Source organism: Oncorhynchus gorbuscha, linkage group LG06 (genome assembly GCF_021184085.1).
Source record: "Oncorhynchus gorbuscha isolate QuinsamMale2020 ecotype Even-year linkage group LG06, OgorEven_v1.0, whole genome shotgun sequence".
Taxonomy (NCBI): domain Eukaryota; kingdom Metazoa; phylum Chordata; class Actinopteri; order Salmoniformes; family Salmonidae; genus Oncorhynchus; species Oncorhynchus gorbuscha.
In genome coordinates, this window is record NC_060178.1 from 88,509,871 (window position 1) to 88,531,297 (window position 21,427).

The 21,427-nt window shown below is 42.0% G+C and overlaps 1 protein-coding gene across 5 annotated transcripts in view; it reads right to left on the reverse strand.

Moving 5' to 3' along the window:
• LOC124038495 (calcium-activated potassium channel subunit alpha-1-like) overlaps positions 1 to 21,427 on the reverse strand; it is a 235,993-nt gene that overhangs the window by 100,869 nt on the left and 113,697 nt on the right. For all 5 annotated transcript variants that reach the window (XM_046354452.1, XM_046354450.1, XM_046354453.1 and 2 more), the window contains exons 4-5: positions 11,906 to 11,999; positions 10,190 to 10,301 (exon numbers count right to left, since the gene is read on the reverse strand). In XM_046354452.1, coding sequence (XP_046210408.1) covers positions 10,190 to 10,301; positions 11,906 to 11,999 — 206 coding nt within the window. The remainder of the gene's footprint in view (positions 1 to 10,189; positions 10,302 to 11,905; positions 12,000 to 21,427) is intronic.

Consider the following 21,427-nt stretch of genomic DNA (forward strand, 5'->3'; position numbering starts at 1 on the left):
CTTGTCCCCTTAATAATGAATCCAAGTGTTTGACATGAGGGAGGGGACCAGTAACTTTATCATCAAACTTTATCAATGTAGAACCTGACATGATGGCTCCTTGCTGTCCCCAGTCCACCTGACTGTGCTGCTGCTCCAGTTTCAACTGTTCTGCCTTATTATTATTTGACCATGCTGGTCATTTATGAACATTTGAACATCTTGGTCATGTTCTGTTATAATCTCTACCCGGCACAGCCAGAAGAGGACTGGCCACCCCACATAGCCCGGTTCCTCTCTAGGTTTCTTCCTAGGTTTTGGCCTTTCTAGGGAGTTTTTCCTAGCCACCGTGCTTTTACACCTGCATTGTTTGCTGTTTGGGGTTTTAGGCTGGGTTTCTGTACAGCACTTTGAGATATCAGCTGATGTACGAAGGGCTATATAAATAAATTTGATTTGATTTGATTTGATTTAGAAGCAACAGTCATTATTCGTACTTGGGTCATCATACTTTGATCTGGTTCCCTTCAAATAATCACGTTGTGAAAAACATGATTGACTGTTCATGACCTTTAACCTGTTTAATGGTCTTACTCACATCGGCTACTGAGAGCGTGATCATACAGTTGTCCGGAAGAGCTGGCGCTCTCATGCATGGTTCAGAGTTGCTAACCTCCAAGGGAGCATAGACGGTATTTAGGTTGTTTGGTAGGCTCAGGACCCGCGGCTGAGTTTTCCTGTGTTATCCGTGATAGTTTGCAAGCCCGGTGTATTAGGATTCGACTTCATCGATGCACTTATTAATGGATGAATCATCGGATGAATCCCGGAACATATTCCAGTCTGTGCTAGTGAAACAGTCCTGTAGTTTAGCATCCACCAATTCCATATTGAAGACGTGTATAGCTTAATGTGAAAACAGTGTAATGTATTGTATTTTACAGAACTGTAGAATACTACATTTAAAGGGACATTTTGAAATGTTTTGCTATTGGATTAACTGGTTGTTGAAAACAACTAAATTGAGAAGATATCATGTTTTCTTTTGATGATTAAATCAATGTTCTCATGGTATTTTACAGTAAACATATATTTTGGATCGATGGTTGTATGGTGAAAGATTAATGCACAATAAAAGGTTTTGAATATAAGACCTGCAGTGCTACAAGTGTTACCAGTTTGGAGTTTTGTACTAAGAGTTTTTAAAATTCACCACATGAGAATAGCACCAAAGCTATGTAGAAACAAATGCCCTCAAAAGATTGACTGTGTCAATCCTAGAAAGTAACTAAAAAACATTACCGTAATGCATGATTCAAGGCCACTAAAACCTCCTACATGTACCAGCAGTAGAGGTATTAACCAGGGTGTCAATGTCTCACTATGATTTAGTCCTGGGTATATGTACTGAATATAAGTATCAAAGCAGAGACTGTCATATAAAAGCAAAGACTGTCATATAATTTCTTGCAACAATTTCTACTCTAAAGTACTTGTAGACTCTAAAGCATATATTCTCTTGAAATGAGTAAATAATCCTAAATAATCTTTAGCTAAACTGCAGAGTCAACAATAAAGTGAAATTCATCTCCATAGACGTGCAGTAAAGCATGCCTTTGGTAACAAAAATGTTACTGTAAATCAAATATCTATAATCTATAAATACAATATATAAATAATTCAGCGTCTCACTTCCTCCACACAAATTTTTATATTGATTTTACAGAAGCTTCGTCCAGATGGCACCACAATGCACAACACAAACCCTGGACCTGAGCTCTCTCTCTTCAGCTGACACGATAGCCGCCAGTGGAATTTGGACCAGGCACAGACTGCCAGTCTCTGGGTTTACATTAAATCCTATCTATTATTTCCTACATCGGCTAGCAAGGTCTTAATGTCTTACCCCAGTAAGAGATTAAATGAAAACAGGAAATCAAAGTGTGATACAGGTTGTCCCGGTCCTCTTTCTCCACGGCCTGCCGTCGCTGGCCCATCTTGACCCTGTAGCCATTCTGAAAGAGCTCCCCGCAAGACTTCTTACGTCTCCACGTGTTCTGAAACGTCTCAGAGCGCGTGCCCCCTTCGGGCCCTCTGTACACTAACATCTTAGTCGGAATCATGATATCTGTCTTCCAAGACTGACAAATACCTTTGGGTAAATGACGGGCAAGTCGGCAAAAGCTTCTCGAAATCAAAAGTTGCCCAGCTGTTGCTTCTTGTCAGTCGGTGTCCAAACAGCTTAGTTCACGGCTTCACAACATCCTCTGGAACCACGTTTTCCAATTCCTTACAACAACTTACCCTATCTAACCACTGCTTCTTTCCCCTTCCTTTATCACACAGCAAATCAATCAAAGGCTCTCAGTGTCCATCTTGGACAGCAGAGAAAAGACGAGCAGGTGGGCTCAACATGTCTGTGTCCAGCAGGAAGAGATTTAGGTGTGCTGAGATCAGATTTACCACAGACACTCATACTGTAGCATCCTCGTTGTGATCATCATTGGTGTACGGCAAGCTTAAAGCAAACCCCTCTTCTGATCCATCAGAATATTACACTATAAGCTCCTTTAGGATTCGGCCAACCCAGAGAAAGACAGAGGGCAGACAGACGGTGAGGCAAGTATGTCCTAATACTACCAGACGATGTACAGTACATCTCATCAGACTGCAGATAGTCTATAGGATGGCCATATTCTGTCATAGACAGTCATTGAAGGGTAGAATGTATTTTAACTCCTCAAAACTGTCACCAGAAAGAAAGTGATGTGGAGTGCCGAGTCAAGCTCTGGGTATACAGTGGCATTATTCCTATTTTGTTGCCTTACAACCTGGAATTAAAATGGATTTTTTTTTGGGGGGGGGTTGTATCATTTCATTTACACAACATGCCTACCACTTTAAAGATGCAAAATATGTTTTGTTGTGAAACAAACAAGAAACAGGATGAAAAAAACAGAAAACTTGAGCATGCAAAATTATTCACCTCCCCCCCAAAGTCAATACTTTGTAGAGCCACCATCTGCAGAAATGACAACTGCAACTCTCTTGGGGTATGTCTCTATAAGCCTGGCACATGTAGCCACTGGGACTTTTGCCCATTCTTCAAGGCAAAAGTGCTCCAGCTCCTTCAAGTTGGATGGGTTCCACTGGTGTACAGCAATATTTAAGTCATACCACAGATTCTCAATTGGATAGAGGTCTGGGCTTTGACTAGGTCATTCCAAGACATTTAAATGTTTCCCCTTCAACCACCCGAGTGTTGCTTTAGCAGTATGCTTAGGGTCATTGTCCTGCTGGAAGGTGAACCTCCGTCCCAGTCTCAAAGCTCTGGAAAACTGAAACAGGTTTCCCTCAAGAATTTCCCTGTATTTAGTATCATCCATCATTCCTTAAATTCTGACCAGTTTCCCAGTCCCTGCCGATGAAAAACTACCCACAGCATGATGCTTCACTGTGGGTATGGTGTTCTCGGGGTGATGAGAGGTGTTGGGTTTGCGCCAGACATAGCGTTTTTCTTGATGGCCAAAAAGCTACATCTGACCAGAGTAACTTCTTCCATATGTTTGGGGAGTCTCCCAGATGCATTTTGGCGAACACCAAACGTGTTTGCCTATTTTCTTCTTTAAGCAAGGGCTTTTTTTCTGGCCACTCTTCTGTACAGCCCAGCTCTGTGGAGTGTACGGCTTATTGTGGTCCTATGGACAGATACTCCAATCTCCGCTGTGGAGCTTTGCAGCTCCTTCAGGGTTATCTTTGGTCTCTTTGTTGCCTCTCTGATTAATGCCCTCCTTTCCTGCTCCATGAGTTCTGGTGGGCGGCCCTCTCTTGGCAGGTTGTTGTGGTGTCATATTTTTTCAATTCTTTTAATAACAGATTTAAATGGTGCTCCATGGGATGTTCAAAGTTTCAGAAATATTTTTTTAGAACCCAACCCTGATCTGTACTTCTCTACAACTTTATCCCAGACCTGTTTGGAGAGCTCCTTGGTCTTCATGGTGCCACTTGCTTCGTGGTGTTGCGGACTCTGGGGTTTTTTCAGAACAGGTGTATATATACTGAGATCATCTGACACTTAGATTGCACACAGGTGGCCTTTATTTAACTAATTATGTGACTTCTGAAGGTAATTGGTTGCACCAGAACTTATTTAGGGGCTTCATAGCAAAGGGGGTGAATACATATGCACGCACCACTTTTCCATTTATTTATTTTTGAAACAAGTTATTTTTTTCATTTCACTTCACCAATTTGGACTATTTTTTGTATGTCCATAACATGAAATCCAAATAAAAATCCATTTAAATTACAGGTTATAATGCAATAAAATAGGAAAAACACCAAGGGGGATGAATACTTTTAAAAGGCACAGTATCTGAGAAGCTTCAGGAATCATTCATTCATTTTTCTCTGGATTTAGTGAAAGAACAATGATCCTGAATTAAAAAGAACAATGATCCTGAATTAAAAAGAACAATGATCCTGAATTAAAAAGAACAATGATCCTGAATTAAAAAGAACAATGATCCTGAATTAATCACAACTGCTGTACAAAAAGTGACTGCTACCTACTGTACATTCAAGCACCTCAAAGCAGGAAAGGGCAGCAATGCTACTGTAAAACAGATGGAAAAGCATTACATTCTATTGATGGAAAGCTTACATAATAGTTCATCTATTGATTCAGTATATCAATTGAGGTACACTTGCTATTGAAAATGTGTGCAATGAAAGTCATTTCAAAACATTCGGATGTCCAAAAAATCAACACAAAAGATAAAACCTTTCCAGCGAGATTACAGAATAACATTTTCAAAAAACATCTCGTATTTTCTTTCAATATCCATAAGTGCGATCATTTAAGGCTAGTATCAGTGGACAGCTTAACACTAAAAGCCTCTTTCTGTGTTTATTTGTACAGCTCGTGAGTAAAAAGCTGGAGCATTTGGAGCAGGAATTAGCTGCTATCTTATCTTTTTGGGCAATGTTCTGCTGCTCCCTGGCACTCGTCCCCGAAAAGCTCTCACAAATTACTTACTAAAGCAGCAATGGAGGCTTGAATTTGAATGACAAACTGGTTTTATTTTCCATCCAAAGGTATCAAAAACCAAAACAGTTGAACTTCCAACTAAGACTTAGTCAACATGGAAACTCCACTTGCATGGTAGTTGCCAGAGTTAGCTATAGTAGTAACTTGGAGGGTAGCCTATAAGCAGTTAACTACAGTAGTAACTTGTAGGGTAGCCTATAAGCAGTTAACTACAGTAGTAACTTGGAGGGAAGCCTATAAGCAGTTGGCTACAGTAGTAACACTTAGGGTAGCCTATAAGCAGATCGCTACAGTAGTAACACTTAGGGTAGCTTATAAGCAGTTAGCTACAATAGTAACACTTAGGGTAGCCTATAAGCAGTTCGCTACAGTAGTAACACTTAGGGTAGCTTATAAGCAGTTAGCTACAGTAGTAACACTTAGGGTAGCCTATAAGCAGTTCGCTACAGTAGTAACACTTAGGGTAGCTTATAAGCAGTTAGCTACAGTAGTAACTTGGCATCTGTGCATGTTTACTTCCAACTAACATAACAGTCCTGAGTGCTTTCTGGGTCTTTAGTGTTTGAGTGCGTATTTGTGGATGTGTGTGTCTGTTTGTATCTATGTCAGAATGTTCAGACAGAAGATTTGGGAAAAGGCTCTTTAGTCAATGAGAGATGGAGCCTGACTAGGGATATGCGAGCGTATTCATTCAGTGAGGGCAGTAGTGCTAAGCTCTATCCACAGAAGTTACAGTGTGACCTGGGTTCAAATACTATTCAAAATAATATCTAATACTTTACTTGGGCTTGATTGAGTTTGCCTGGCTTAATGAACCAATAGAATAGTCCCAAAACTGCAAACCCCACTCTTAATTCAGATATAGCATTGTCATAGCATTGCCAGGTAATCACCATCAATCTCCATCTATTTTTAAAAGCCACTGAGTGCTAAAGCATGTCTTAGTTGGATGCACATTAAGGCCCAGCAGATGGCAGTCTTTTCTTTGGATAATGGACAGCCTGTAGGGTTATCTTACCCTATGGGCCTGGTCAAAGGAAGCGCACTAACTAGGGAATATGGTATCATTTTGGATACAGAGTTTTATCTACCTATGGCCCCTGAGGAGTATCCTACGAATTAGGTTTAAGGACTTAGCGAGGTAACTTTGTGAAACTCTGAGATCAACTCGGGATAACGAGTCATACGAATGTGGCTCACCTTTTAGTCAGGTACATTTCTATGGCAACGAATCATTCAGAACTAACTTGCTCTGGGGTAGGCGAAGTCAGGGCTAACTCCATTAATCATGAATATAAACTCGGCAAAAAAGGAAATGTCCTCTCACTGTCAACTGCGTTTATTTTCAGTAAACTTAACATATGTAAATATTTGTATGAACTTAACAAGATTCAACAACTGAGACATAAACTGAACAAGTTCCACAGACATGTGACGTACAGAAATGGAATAATGTGTCCCTGAACAATTGGGGGGTAAAAATCAAAAGTAACAATCAGTATCTGGTGTGGCCACCAGCTGCATTAAGTACTGCAGTGCATCTCCTCCTCATGGACTGCACCAGATTTGCCAGTTCTTGCTGTGAGACGTTACCCCACTCTTCCACCAAGGCACCTGATATTTCCAGGACATTTCTGGGGGGAATGGACCTAGCCCTCACCCTCCGATCCAACAGGTCCCAGACGTACTCAATGGGATTGAGCTCCGGGCTCTTCACTGGCCATGGCAGAACACTGACATTCCTGTCTTGTAGGAAATCTCACACAGAACGAGCAGTACGGCTGGTGGCATTGTCATCCTGGAGGGTCATGTCAGGATGTGCCTGCAGGAAGGTTACCACACGAGGGAGGAGGATGTCTTCCCTGTAACGCACGGTGTTGAGATTCCCTGCAATGACAACAAGCTCAGTCCGATGATGCTGTGACACACCTCCCCAGACTATGACGGACCCTCCCCCTCCAAATCAATCCCTCTCCAGAGTACAGCCCTCGGTGTAACATTCATTCCTTCGACGATAAACGTGAATCTGACCATCACCCCTGGTGAGACAAAACCGCAACTCTTCAGTGAAGAGCACTTTTTGCTAGTCCTGTCTGGTTCAGTGACTGTGGGTTTGTGCCCATAGGCGATGTTGTTGCCAGTGATGTCTGGTGAGGACCTGCCTTACAACAGGCCAGTGTGGACAGTCTGAGCACTGATGGAGGGATTGTGCGTTCCTGATGTAACTTGGGCAGTTTTTGCCATCCTGTACCTGTCCTGCAGGTGTGATGTCGGATGTACCGATCCTGTGCAGGTGTTGTTACATGAGGTCTGCCACTGACTTTTGGGGAAAAAAGGTGCTGATGCATTGATAAGCACACCAAAGACGACATTAATGATAAGTAATCAAATAAGGATGGCACTTCTAAAGTCTATTTCACACCATATCCTGCTGAATTTGCAAGATAACTTTTCTTTCTTTTCATGACAATGTGGCACTGACTTGCCATGGATTGATGTTTCAGCATTGTCTCAATGAAGAGTTCAGTGTTTGACTAGCCTCGTGCGACTTGCACACGCTGTTACAAGCCTGCTAGAGTTAGCATCAGGCAGAGGAACAATATCCACCATAATAGTACTGATTAAATGTTTCGAACAGTAATTCTCATGTAAAAGTGACTTTTGAGTGACTAAAACATCACCCTTAAAAAATAGGGATTATTTTTTTGAAAAAGTACTTTTTCTCTAATGTCAAACTACCAGGAAATCTGTAAAGACAGACTGAGTGGGCAGGGAGCTAGTAGGCTGAGTGGGCGGGGAGCTAGTAGGCTGAGTGGGCGGGGAGCTAGTAGGCTGAGTGGGCGGGGAGCTAGTAGGCTGAGGGGCGGGGAGCTAGTAGGCTGAGTGGGTGGGGAGCTAGTAGGCTGAGTGGGCAGTGAGCTAGTAGGCTGAGTGGGCGGGGAGCTAGTAGGCTGAGTGGGCGGGGAGCTAGTAGGCTGAGAGCTAGTAGGCTGAGAGCTAGTAGGCTGAGTGGGTGGGGAGCTAGTAGGCTGAGTGGGCAGGGAGCTAGTAGGCTGAGTGGGCGGGGATCTAGAAGGCTGAGTGGGTGGGGAGCTAGTAGGCTGAGTGAGTGGGGAGCTAGTAGGCTGAGTGGGCGGTGAGCTAATACATACATTTTCCATTTGGTATGTCTCTTGATGTAATGACATGAAGAGTCGGAGTTGAGTAACCCTTCCCCGATTTTGTTCCATGCTGGCTGAAGACCTAGCTAGGCAGTAACTAGCTAACACCAGACACAGATGAAGACCTAGCTAGGCAGTAACTAGCTAACACCAGACACAGATGAAGACCTAGCTAGGCAGTAACTAGCTAACACCAGACACAGATGAAGACCTAGCTAGGCAGTAACTAGCTAACACCAGACACAGATGAAGACCTAGCTAGGCAGTAACTAGCTAACACCAGACACAGATGAAGACCTAGCTAGGCAGTAACTAGCTAACACCAGACACAGATGAAGACCTAGCTAGGCAGTAACTAGCTCACACCAGACACAGATGAAGACCTAGCTAGGCAGTAACTAGCTCACACCAGACACAGATGACGTTACCATTGTTGTATTAAAATGAGGCTTTTTGTGATAACAAACATCTCTTAATAATCCAAACTCCATCCCGCCTCCTGAATCCAAGTGTTTGACATGGGGGAGGGGACCAGTAAATTTATGATTAAAATGTATCAATTTAGAAGCAACAGTCATTTTTCATACTTTGGTAGTCCTACTTTGATCTATTTCCACCCAAATATCATCACATTTCATGAGAACCATTTTTTAAATGTAACCTTTATTTACCTAGGAAAGTCAGTTAAGAACAAATTGTTATTTACAATGATGGCCAACAAACATGATTTTGACGGTTCGGGACCTTTAAGCCTGAGCTGGAAGATGAAGTTACCTGAAGCTGGTTAGCTTTAGAAAACCTTAAGTAGATCTATTGTATCTTGCTTCCTAGGATACCCCTTTGGTCAAAAGTAGAGCACTATAAAGATAATAGGGTGCCATTTGGAACATAGACCTTTATCTACCTGTAGCCCTGTTCAAAAGTAGAGCATTATATAGTCAATAGGCTACCATTTGGTACACAGACAGAGCTAAAGCTACAGTCAGATGCTGATCAGGACTGAGAGGAGGGGGGCGTGGTCCTGAGCTCTTATTGACAGCTAATTGACAACTGATTGACAGCTGATAAAGATAAAGCCCTAACCAACACCTGCATGTGATGAAGCAGAAAATCACCTTTATCTGTAATGTCCTATAGACCTCTCGCTCTCTCCTGGAGATTAGCCACAGTCTTCTGCATCCCACATGGAAGCCTATTCCCTATATAGTGCACTACTTTTGACCACGGCCCATGGGGAATAGGTTGTCATTTGGCACACGGTTGTCATTTGGCACACGGTTGTCATTTGGCACACATTCATTTAGTAGATTGATTTCTATTTTAAAGCAATGAATGAGGCAGGCGCCACTCAACAAAAGCCTATTAACTTTAATATCCCACTCATCATGTACTTTCAATCATAGACCAATTTCAATCACTTCAATCATCATTCCATGTACTGTGGCAAGAAAAACAAAAGCTTGTTCAATGACATGAAAGGTATTGAAATGAATTGTTGTATTCCATCATGGCAACTTAATACAAGACTGACAGCAGTGCAATATCACAACACTGTGAAATGTACATTGACAGGAACCAGAAACCATCACTGGTAAGTAAACAAATGATTGCTGCTAATGAACAACCAATACCACTATTACAGTCAGCCCCAACAGCTACTCCCAGCATCTGCGGATGTTGAAAAGAGGGTAGGGTCCAACATAAGCTAACCAAAGTAAAACCAGACCAAAAAGGAATCCATCAGGATCAGAAAACAATGATTTAAATCAACAATACATCTTAAACCACTGTAATACAACTATAATCCACTTGGGGGCGTCGCTGACCTGCTCACCATTTAGGTTGAAATAGAAAACACCACTCCCACGCCACATTTGGCCAACCTGTAGGCTGTTTTGGAGGTCTGAGCAATCCAACCATGACCTAGACTACTACATTAGTACTGGCCCATATAATAGACCTTTAGAGGTGTAAATGTAAACAGGTATTCTGTACTTACCAAGCCAGCTCCTGTTGAGATAAACAGACACGAACACTGGGGGAACAGTGAAGAAGTCCACCACTGAGTTCACCTCCAGCCAGAACCACAGCTTGTCATTGGCTGCAATAAACTGAAAGGGAAAATAAACAAATGAACTACAGTACCAGTCATTCCAGGGTTTTTCTTTATTTTTACTGTATTGTAGAATAATTAGTGAAGATATTAAAATTCTGAAGTAACACTGATGGAATCATGTAGTAACCAAAAGTGTTAAATAAATCCAAATATATTTGAGATTCTTCAAAGTAGCCACTCTTTGTCTATTTGCACACTCTATGCATTCTCTCAACCAGCTTCATGAGGTAGTCACCTGGAATGAATTTCAATTAACAGTGTGCATTGTTAAAAGTTAATTTGGAATGTATTTTCTTCTTAATGTGTTTGACATAATCAGTTGTGTTGTGACAAGATAGGGGTCGTAAACAGAAGAAAGCCCTATTTGGTAAAAGACCAAGTCCATATTATGGCAAGAAGAACTCAAACAAGCAAAGAGAAATGACAGTCCATCATTACTTTAAGACATGAAGGCCAGTCAATCCAGAAAATGTCAAGAACTGCCAAGTGCTATGATGAAACTGTCTTTCATGAGGACCGCCACAGGAAAGGAAGACCCAAAGTTTCCTCTGCTGCAGAGGATGGGTTCATTAGAGTTACCAGCCTCAGAAATTGCAGCTCAAATAAATGCTTCGCAGAGTTCAATTAACAGACACATCTCAACATCAACTGTTCAGAGAAGACTGCGTGAATCAGGCCTTCATGGTTGAATTGCCTCAAAGAAACCACCACTAAAGGACACCAATAAGAGGAAGAGATGTGCTTGGTCCAAGAAACACGAGCAATGGACAACAAGTGCTCAGCATATGTGGGAACTCCTTCAATAACCCACCAGCAGGATTGGGGTGAATTCCACAACTTCAATTCTAACTAAATTACCTCTTCCTGTAAATTTGAATTAAGACATAATTAAATTAATCTTATTTCCAATGTTAGGTACATTCTAAGAATTCCATCCCCAATCCAATATTATCCCCAACAATTAAACAATTCAAATTCAATTCCCCCAGGCTTTCAGACTGATCCTGTCACTGCTCAGACAGCCTAGCTATACTAGAAATACAGAAATACATATACATGTTTTAAGTTATTTAAAACAAATCCTGGATTAAATGTTTTATACTAAGTGCATTAATTCCATTAACTGGGAAATGTACAAATATTGAATTCCAATTCCAATTCCAATTCAATTCCAATTCAAACATTTTAATTCCAATTCAATTCCATTTCCATAACTTGGAGATAATTGAAACTCAAGTCAAATTCACCGTAAATATTCCACTTCCTGCGTGAATTCATAAGGTGAATGCACCAATTTGTAAGTCGCTCTGGATAAGAGCGTCTGCTAAATGACTTAAATGTAATGTAAATGAATTGATTCAACTCTGCCAACCATCCCCCTTTTAATGTTGACACATGACTGTTGTTTGTTCAGGGTACAAAAAGGCATTAAAGTTATGAAAGAACGACAGATGAATGCTTCCACAGTTTTAATGAGTGCAATGTTTCGACTTGAATGACTTTGTTATCGGTCTTTGTTCCATGACATGATTGAAACTTCACTAGAGTAACAACTTGTTGTGTAAAAGTCTTATGTAGCCTTGTACTTTCTTTACTTACCCGTAGACCAAAGTACAAGAGGAAGAAGACGTTGAAAGCCATGTCTATCTGTAGCGTGAAGTCTTTGTAGAAGTTCTGACAGGACTCGATGGGGCTGTCAAAAACACACAGAAAACTAAAATGTTAGAAATTTCTCACTTATTGAAGATGCATTCTTCTTCCCTGATTTAAAAAAAGGCGAAAAAATGAAGAGGAATGAAAGAACTTGAAGGTGCAAAAGTTTGTATTTTCGAATGGATGATAACATGCATAAATAGTCACACAAGAATGTAATTGTAACATGTTGATATACCCCTGATTAACCCTTAAAGAACTGTGTGTACATTATTCTTCTGAAACTCACATTTACATGTTAGTCATTCAGCAGATGCTCTTATCCAGAGTCACTGAAAGTCATAGCATTTTGGCCAAACTGTGGAGTTATTGGCTCAGATTCATTTTAATTTCCACAATACAGAAAAAAACAACGCTGTTGTACACAAAACGGTAATCGTAGGATATCAATTCAATGTAATTAAATCCAAACCAAGATTAGGGAAGGACAAACAATTGGACCAAAACACAGTTTGAGATGATTATGTAAAAAGACAAACAAATAGAGAGGACACCGCTGCACTTGGTTCTGACTCCACTCATTCTGGATCAAGCGTCCACTGGACAGCCTGGCAGCTAGACAGTTCCCCTCCTTCTCTCTCTCTCTTTAGTTAATGGTATTTCTTCATCAGTCCTCACATTGACTTTTCTGAATTGTTTCCTGAGTAGCTAGAATTGTTTCCTGAGTAGCTAGATCTACTCAGGGTTTTATAAAGCTAGCCAGCTTCAGTTGGCGTCAGATTCCATCTTACATGCTGACCAGACCAGATGCTTGGCGTGCGCGAGCGTCGCAAAATACATTTACACATACATGTTACTCATTCTTTGCACCCACACTGCTTGCGAGCGTAAGCGTAGCTAGGCACTCAAATAGAACTTGGTTCTATTTGTGATGCTCGACGCTCTGCAAGTCCTGCCTCTCCCATCTCCTTATTGGTTTTGAGGACCATATACCCACGAGCCATCTCCTCATTGGTTTTTAGGAGCATATACCCATGTCAGTGATTGAAAGATAAACTGAGGTCCACACTCCAGTCGGTTGTGGTAATGCCCCTTTAAGTTGGTTGCCAACCGCCATATAAAGTCCAAAGAAGAGGATTAAGCCTGAAGGAAGGAGGAGAGAATACTAGAAACTAATTCGGTTTACCATTTTATCTGTGGATTCATTCTCGGAGTAGAGGACCTTGTGCACTTCAGGTAAAATAACAACCCAATGTTTAGATTCCAGGACAAATTAGCTAGCAACAGTAAGCGAGCTAGCTAAATTGCCATAAATGTTTAATGCTTTTGGACCTGTCCACAAATTAATATTATTTTTATTTTTGAGTTTTTGATAATTCAATCTGCGTGTCCTCATCGCGTCTGGTGTGCGGGGACGAAATCAACATGCACGCAAGGGCGGACGCACACATGCGTGCGGTCTCGACAGCATGTTAGACTGCCATGTTACGAAGGTGGATATTGACCTGCCTGAACTTCTGGAGAGAGTTTTCTGCACTGAAAGTAAAGGGGCTGAATAATTTTGCACGCCCAATTTTTCAGTTTTTGATTTGTTAAAAAAGTTTGAATTATGCAATAAATGTCGTTCCACTTCATGATTGTGTCCCACTTGTTGTTGGTTCTTCACAAAAAAATACAGTTTTATATCTTTATGTTTGAAGCCTGAAATGTGGCAAAAGGTCGCAAAGTTCAAGGGGGGCAAATACTTTCGCAAGGCACTGTATAATGTGCTCATTTCTGCAAGTTTCCATATGTGACTTTTTGTAGATAGTAAACCCACGGGATGTCACATGCTGCAGTCGCACCCAAACGGACCGTAGCTATATTAGCTATAAGTCCCACAAAGACAAGTTTTATGCTTATGACTAAGTCCCACAAAGACAAGATGAATTATGTCATTTTCCACGACAGATATCTTGTATTTGTAATAAGGTACATTTACACACCCTAAGCCTTTAGAGATTGACAACTCACTCAAGGATGATTGAGGCTGAGGATGTCCTAAAATGTACAATGCACATTGTGTAAAAATAATGCTTCAGTAGGCCTACAAGGCTAATTACAGGAAGGGCCCATATCTGTTACAACCAGCTGTCACTTAACAGACGACACGCCGCTGTGAGTCAAAGTGTGACTTAAGGCAAGCTGAAAGCCTTGTTGTTGACATTGGGTCAGCTAATGACATTGGGTCAGCTAATGACATTGGGTCAGCTAATGACATTGGTTCAGCTAATGACATTGGTTCAGCTAATGACATTGGTTCAGCTAATGACATTGGTTCAGCTAATGCTTCAGGTGATGGACAGAGGGATAATACAGTATACAAACTTCTTAAATTAATTTATATACAACATTTTATTGAAATATAATTATCATAACCTTTAGAAAAACTGACAAGGGAAGTACCACAACACGGTTCATTTTGCAAGTCAAAAGATTTAAGGTCAGGTCAAAGGTCATATGTTCTTCATCAGGTGAAAAGGTATTTCAGGTCGTAACCTGGATGACAGGGTGGGAGTACACATGGTATTGCATAGGACATAACTCTACCTGCGTTCGTTTTGATCATGAAATTGGACAATCACTCACAAAAAACAACAGACAGCGCTAACCATAGTACTCTAGTGTAGTGGTTCTCAACCTGGGGTACTAGTACCTCTGTATTGGCTTATCCACATGGGCTACTTGGGAAAACTCATAAGAACATACAGTAGGCTTAATGATCACTTGCACATGAGGGGGTGCATTGTGAAGGGGTACTTCGGGCAGATTGTGCTATTTTGTATCCAACTTCATATAGCCAGCCAGAAGAAAGGCACACAGACACCCACACTTCAGTTTTTTTTAAACGTTTAGTAAAATATATCAAACAGTGATGACAGCCATTGACAGGACAGTCACAGCCACACGTTCACTGCTCTCAGAATAACTCTCTCAGACTGAATGCACAAAGGGATTGGAAAGTATAAATGCTTTGTAAAAAGTTATATTTTGTGTAATGAAACAATATTCCAATGCCTGAATGAGCCGAGCTGGGCACAATCTCTTGAGACCAGAAGGCTAATGACTTCTCTCTATAAAGTCTGTAGTTGGAAGATCACGATGCTTGCAACACCAGGGTTGTGGGTTCAATTCCCATAGTAGACCAGTACGAAAAATGTATGCATTCACTACTGTAATTCGTTCTGGATAAGTGTGTCTACTATTTGACAAAAGAATGTAAACGTAAGTTTGGCCACACCTCACCCTTGTTCTCTGGGCAATAACAAAAGCTTTTAGGCCTCCTTCCTTTACTTCCTAATGGCACATCAGTAGGCTAAATAATAGCAATATAGCCCTTTTCATGCAAAACACGTCAAAACTCTGAAAGGGCGTTCCGTTGGTGTTTCCTAGTGCTTAATGAGTGATGTTGATTGTTCTAGAACAGGAAATTTGGTATTTCCTGTCTGTTCTGTTCTGTTCCGTCTGAGAGAGGCTCTGATCCTTGTCTTATAGAGATTATTAAGCAATTTCATCTGTGAGTAAAGGATTGTTGGCGTCGTGTGGTCGTTGAAGTATACTGTAAGCCCGGGCGGGCAACGGCAGTTACCTGGAAAGGATGTATCTCTCAAATGAAGAGATGACAGGAAAGGACAGGACAGAAAGACAAGCCAGGAAAGAAAGTACAGGAAAAGACAGGAGAGGACAGACAGGACAGGACATACAGGGACAGGAGGTAAAGGACAGAAAGGACAGGACAGAAAGGACAGACAAGACAGGAGATTAAGGACAGAACGGTAATGACAGGGACAGGACAGACAGGAGGGAAATGACAGAAAGAACATGACAGGGACAGGACAGACAGGACAGGAGGTAAAGGACAGAAAGGACAGGACAGGAGGTAAAGGACAGAACGGACATGACAGGGATAGGACAGAAAGGACAGGACTTGAGGTAAAGGACAGAAAGGACAGGACAGGAGGTAAAGGACAGAAAGAACAGGACAGGAGGTAAAGGACAAAAATAACATGACAGGGATAGAACAGACAGGACAGGAGGTAAAGGACAGAAAAGACATGACAGGACAGACAGGAAAGAACAGAAAGGACATGGCAGGACAGGTCAGACAGTGAAGTACAGAAAGGATAGGACAGAAATAACATGACAGGACAGGAGGTAAAGGACAGAAATGACATGACAGGGACAGGACAGACAGGAGGCAAAGGACAGAAAGGACAGGAGGTAAGGACAGAAAGGAAAGGACAGGAGGTAAAGGACAGAAAGGACAGGACAGGTTGGTAAAGGACAGAAAAGGAGGTAAAGGACAGAAAGGACAGGACAGGAGGTAAAGGACAGAAAGAACAGGACAGGAGGTAAAGGACAGAAAAGACAGGACAGGAGGTAAAGGACAGAAAAGACAGGACAGGAGGTAAAGGACAGAAAAGACAGGACAGGAGGTAAAGGACAGAAAGGACAGGAGGTAAAGGACAGAAAGAACAGGACAGGCGGTAAAGGACAGAACAGACATGGCAGGAGTTAAAGGACAGGAGGTAAAGGACAGAAAGGACATGGCAGGAGTTAAAGGACAGGAGGTAAAGGACAGAAAGGACAGGGCAGGAGGTAAAGGACAGAAAGAACGTGACAGGAGGTGTTCCACTGGATGTCATAAGGTGAATGCACCAATTTGTAAGTCGCTCTGGATAAGAGCGTCTGCTAAATGACTTAAATGTAAATGTAAATGTAAAGGACAGAAAGAACAGGACAGGAGGTAAAGGACAGAAAAGACAGGACAGGAGGTAAAGGACAGAAAAGACAGGACAGGAGGTAAAGGACAGAAAAGACAGGACAGGAGGTAAAGGACAGAAAAGACAGGACAGGAGGTAAAGGACAGAAAGAACAGGACAGGCGGTAAAGGACAGAACAGACATGGCAGGAGGTAAAGGACAGAAAGAACAGGACAGGAGGTAAAGGACAGAAAGAACAGGACAGGAGGTAAAGGACAGAAAGAACAGGACAGGAGGTAAAGGACAGAAAGAACAGGAGGTAAAGGACAGGAAGGACAGGAGGAAAAGGACAGAAAGGACAGGACAGGGGGTAAAGGACATAAAGAACATGACAGGGATAGGACAGACAGGAGGTAAAGGACAGACAGGACATGACAGGGATAGGACAGACAGGACAGGAGGTAAATGACAGAAAGAACATGACAGGGACGGGACAGACAGGACAGGAGGTAAAGGACAGACAGGACAGGAGGTAAAGGACAGAAAGAACATGACCGGGATAGGACAGACAGGACAGGAGGTAAATGACAGAAAGAACATGACAGGGATAGGACAGACAGGACAGGAGGTACAGGACAGAAAGAACATGACAGGGATAGGACAGACAGGACAGGAGGTAAAGGGCAGACAGGACAGGAGGTAAAGGACAGAAAGAACATGACAGGGATAGGACAGACAGGACAGGAGGTACAGGACAGAAAGAACATGACAGGGATAGGACAGACAGGACAGGAGGTAAAGGACAGAAAGAACATGACAGGGATAGGACAGGAGGTAAAGGACAGAAAGAACATGACAGGGATAGGACAGACAGGACAGGAGGTAAAGGACAGAAAGCACATGACAGGGATAGGACAGACAGGACAGGAGGTAAAGGACAGAAAGCACATGACAGGGATAGGACAGACAGGACAGGAGGTAAAGGACAGAAATGACATGACAGGGACAGGACAGACAGGAGGCAAAGGACAGAAAGGACAGGAGGTAAGGACAGAAAGGAAAGGACAGGAGGTAAAGGACAGAAAGGACAGGACAGGAGGTAAAGGACAGAAAGGACAGGACAGGAGGTAAAGGACAGCAAGAACAGGACAGGGGGTAAAGGACAGAAAAGACAGGACAGGAGATAAAGGACAGAAAGAACAGGACAGGAGGTAAAGGACAGAAAGGACAGGAGGTAAAGGACAGAAAGGACAGGACAGGAGGTAAAGGACAGAAAGAACAGGACAGGAGGTAAAGGACAGAACGGACATGGCAGGAGGTAAAGGACAGACAGGACAGGAGGTAAAGGACAGAAAGATCATGACTGGGATAGGACAGACAAGACAGGAGGTAAAGGACAGAAAGATCATGACTGGGATAGGACAGACAAGACAGGAGGTAAAGGACAGAAAGATCATGACTGGGATAGGACAGACAAGACAGGAGGTAAAGGACAGAAAGAACATGACAAGGATAGGACAGACAGGACAGGAGGTAAAGGACAGAAAGAACATGACAGGGATAGGACAGACAGGACAGGAGGTAAAGGACAGAAAGCACATGACAGGGATAGGACAGACAGGACAGGAGGTAAAGGACAGAAATGACATGACAGGGACAGGACAGACAGGAGGTAAAGGACAGAAAGAACATGACAGGGATAGGACAGACAGGACAGGAGGTAAAGGACAGAAAGGACAGGACAGGAGGTAAAGGACAGAAAGAACAGGACAGGAGGTAAAGGACAGAACGGACATGGCAGGAGGTAAAGGACAGACAGGACAGGAGGTAAAGGACAGAAAGATCATGACTGGGATAGGACAGACAAGACAGGAGGTAAAGGACAGAAAGAACATGACAGGGATAGGACAGACAGGACAGGAGGTAAAGGACAGAAAGAACATGACAGGGATAGGACAGACAGGACAGGAGGTAAAGGACAGAAAGCACATGACAGGGATAGGACAGACAGGACAGGAGGTAAAGGACAGAAAGCACATGACAGGGATAGGACAGACAGGACAGGAGGTAAAGGACAGAAAGCACATGACAGGGATAGGACAGACAGGACAGGAGGTAGACATGGAAAGACAGAACAGAGCAGGAGGCAGGATCTGTGCTCAGAGTTCAAACATGTGGTGATGACTGAATCATACAGTACAGTATGTACAGGCATGTGAAAGCTTCTAAACGTCTCAGGATAATAAGAATACATACTTCTGGGCCTTGTTTTACCAGTCACTTAAAAATTCCGATGATCATGCCAACTTTTTAAGTTTCCCAAACAAGCACGTAGTGCTCACTAAGTGTGTTGCTGCTCTCGGATCAGGTTTCTCCATTCAAATATGACCTAAACATTCAAATTCTTCCACAATACTGACGACGGATCAGCTCCTAGAGATATTACCAATGGCTGCAAATAGGCTATTGAGGCGACTTATTATGCTTACCCAATAATAATGCATTAAATCACAGATTTTGCACATCATTGTGCACATGTTGTCACACACCATGAACCACCTTGAGGCAAAAATGACAGACAGTAGCCTAGTCACAAAATATAACTCTATTGATTGGACATGACATCGATTCAATATACAGTTGAAGTCGGACGTTTACATACACCTTAGCCAACTACATTTAAACTCCGTTTTCACAATTCCTGACATTTAATCCTAGTAAAAATTCCCTGTCTTCGGTCAGTTAGGATCACCACTTTATTTTAAGAATGTGAAATGTCAGAATAATAGTAGAGACAATTATTTATTTCAGTTTTTATTTATTTAATCACATTCCCAGTTGGTCAGAAGTTTACATACACTCAATGTGTATTTGGTAGCATTGCCTTCAAATTGTTTAACTTGGGTCAAAGTTTTGGGTATCCTTCCACAAGCTTCCCACAATAAGTTGGGTGACTTTTGGCCCATTGCTCCTGACAGAGCTGGTGTATCTGAGTCAGGTTTGTAGGCCTCCTTGCTCGCACACACTTTTTCAGTTCTGCCCACAAAAATTCTATGTGATTGAGGTCAGAGCTTTGTGATGGCCACTCCTTGACTTTGTTGTCCTTAAGTCATTTTGACACAACTTTGGAAGTATGATTGGGGTCATTGTCCATTTGGAAGACCCATTTGCGACAATATATCCACATAATTTTCCTACCTCATGATGCCATCTATTTTGTGAAGTGCACCAGTCCCTCCTGCAGCAAAGCACCCCCACAACACGATGCTGCCACCCCCGTGCTCCACGGTTGGGATGGTGTTCTTCGGCTTGCAAGCCTCCCCTTTTCCCTCCAAACATAACGATGGTCATTATGGCCAAACAGTTCTATTCTATCAGACCAGAAAACATTTCTCCAAAAAGTACAATCTTTGTCCCCATGTGCAGTTGTAAACCGTAGTTTGGCTTTAATATGGCTGTTTTGGAGCATGGGCTTCTTCCTTGCTGAGCAGCCTTTCAGGTTATGTCGATATAGGGCTTGTTTTACTGCGGATATAGATACTTTTGTACCTATTTCCTCCAGCATCTTCACAAGCTCCTTTGCTGTTGTTCTGTGATTGATTTGCACTTTTCGCACCAAAGTACATCTCTAGGAGACAGAACGTGTTTCCTTCCTGAGCTGTATGATGACTGCATGGTCCCATGGTGTTTATACTTGCATACTATTGCTTGTACAGATGAGCGTTGTACCTTCAGGCTTTTGGAAATTGCTCCCAAGGATGAACCAGATTTGTGGAAGTCAACTATTTTTTTCTGAGGTCTTGGCTGATTTCTTTTGATTTTCCCATGATGTCAAACATTGAGGCGTTGAATTTGAAAGTAGGCCTTGAAATACATCCACAGGTACACCTCCAATTTACTAAAATTATGCCAATTAGCCTATCAGAAGACATTACATCATTTTCTGGAAATTTCCAAGCTGTTGAAAGGCACAGTTAACTTAGTGTATGTAAACTTCTAACCCACTGGAATTGTGATACAGTGAATTATATATAAGTAATATAATCTGTCCGGAAAGAATTGCTGGAAAAATGACTTGTGTCATGCACAAAGTAGATGTCCTAACCAACTTGCCAAAACTATAGTTTGTTAACAAGAAATTTGAGGAGTGGTTGAAAAACTAGTTTTAATGACTCCAACCTAAGTGTATGTAAACTTCTGACTTCAACTGTAATTGAAATAGCCTATATAGGCCCATGTAGCCTACTGTATGTAGGCCTATCTTTTTAATGTAGTCATCTCTGTTTTCATTTGAAGCTTCATTTTATCCGTCACTTATTTGTAACAATTGCAAATACTTTGTAACTTTGTATTTGAAATCAACTTAGTTCTGAAGTTATCGGCATTCACAGTCAGACAGATAGCCTAAACATCTCAATTATAAGTTTAGGGGAGATAAAGTGATGCGGAAGGCATCTAACGATGCATTTTGGCTGCTCTACGAGTGGTCTGAATCCCTCGTACACACAACAAAAATAACGATTCCTCAAGGGTTCTTTGGGAAGGGTGATGGTTCGATGTGGAACCATTGTGATAGAAAAATTACATATTTTCCTGATTTGTTTAATATTAATAGTTAGCAATTAATACTTAACAAATAGGACATTTGTTCTGTTTAATTCTGTGTTTCTGTAAAGAGATGGTTTCCACTCTAGCTTCCTGCAGTTATTCTGCTAGAGATGAGCTG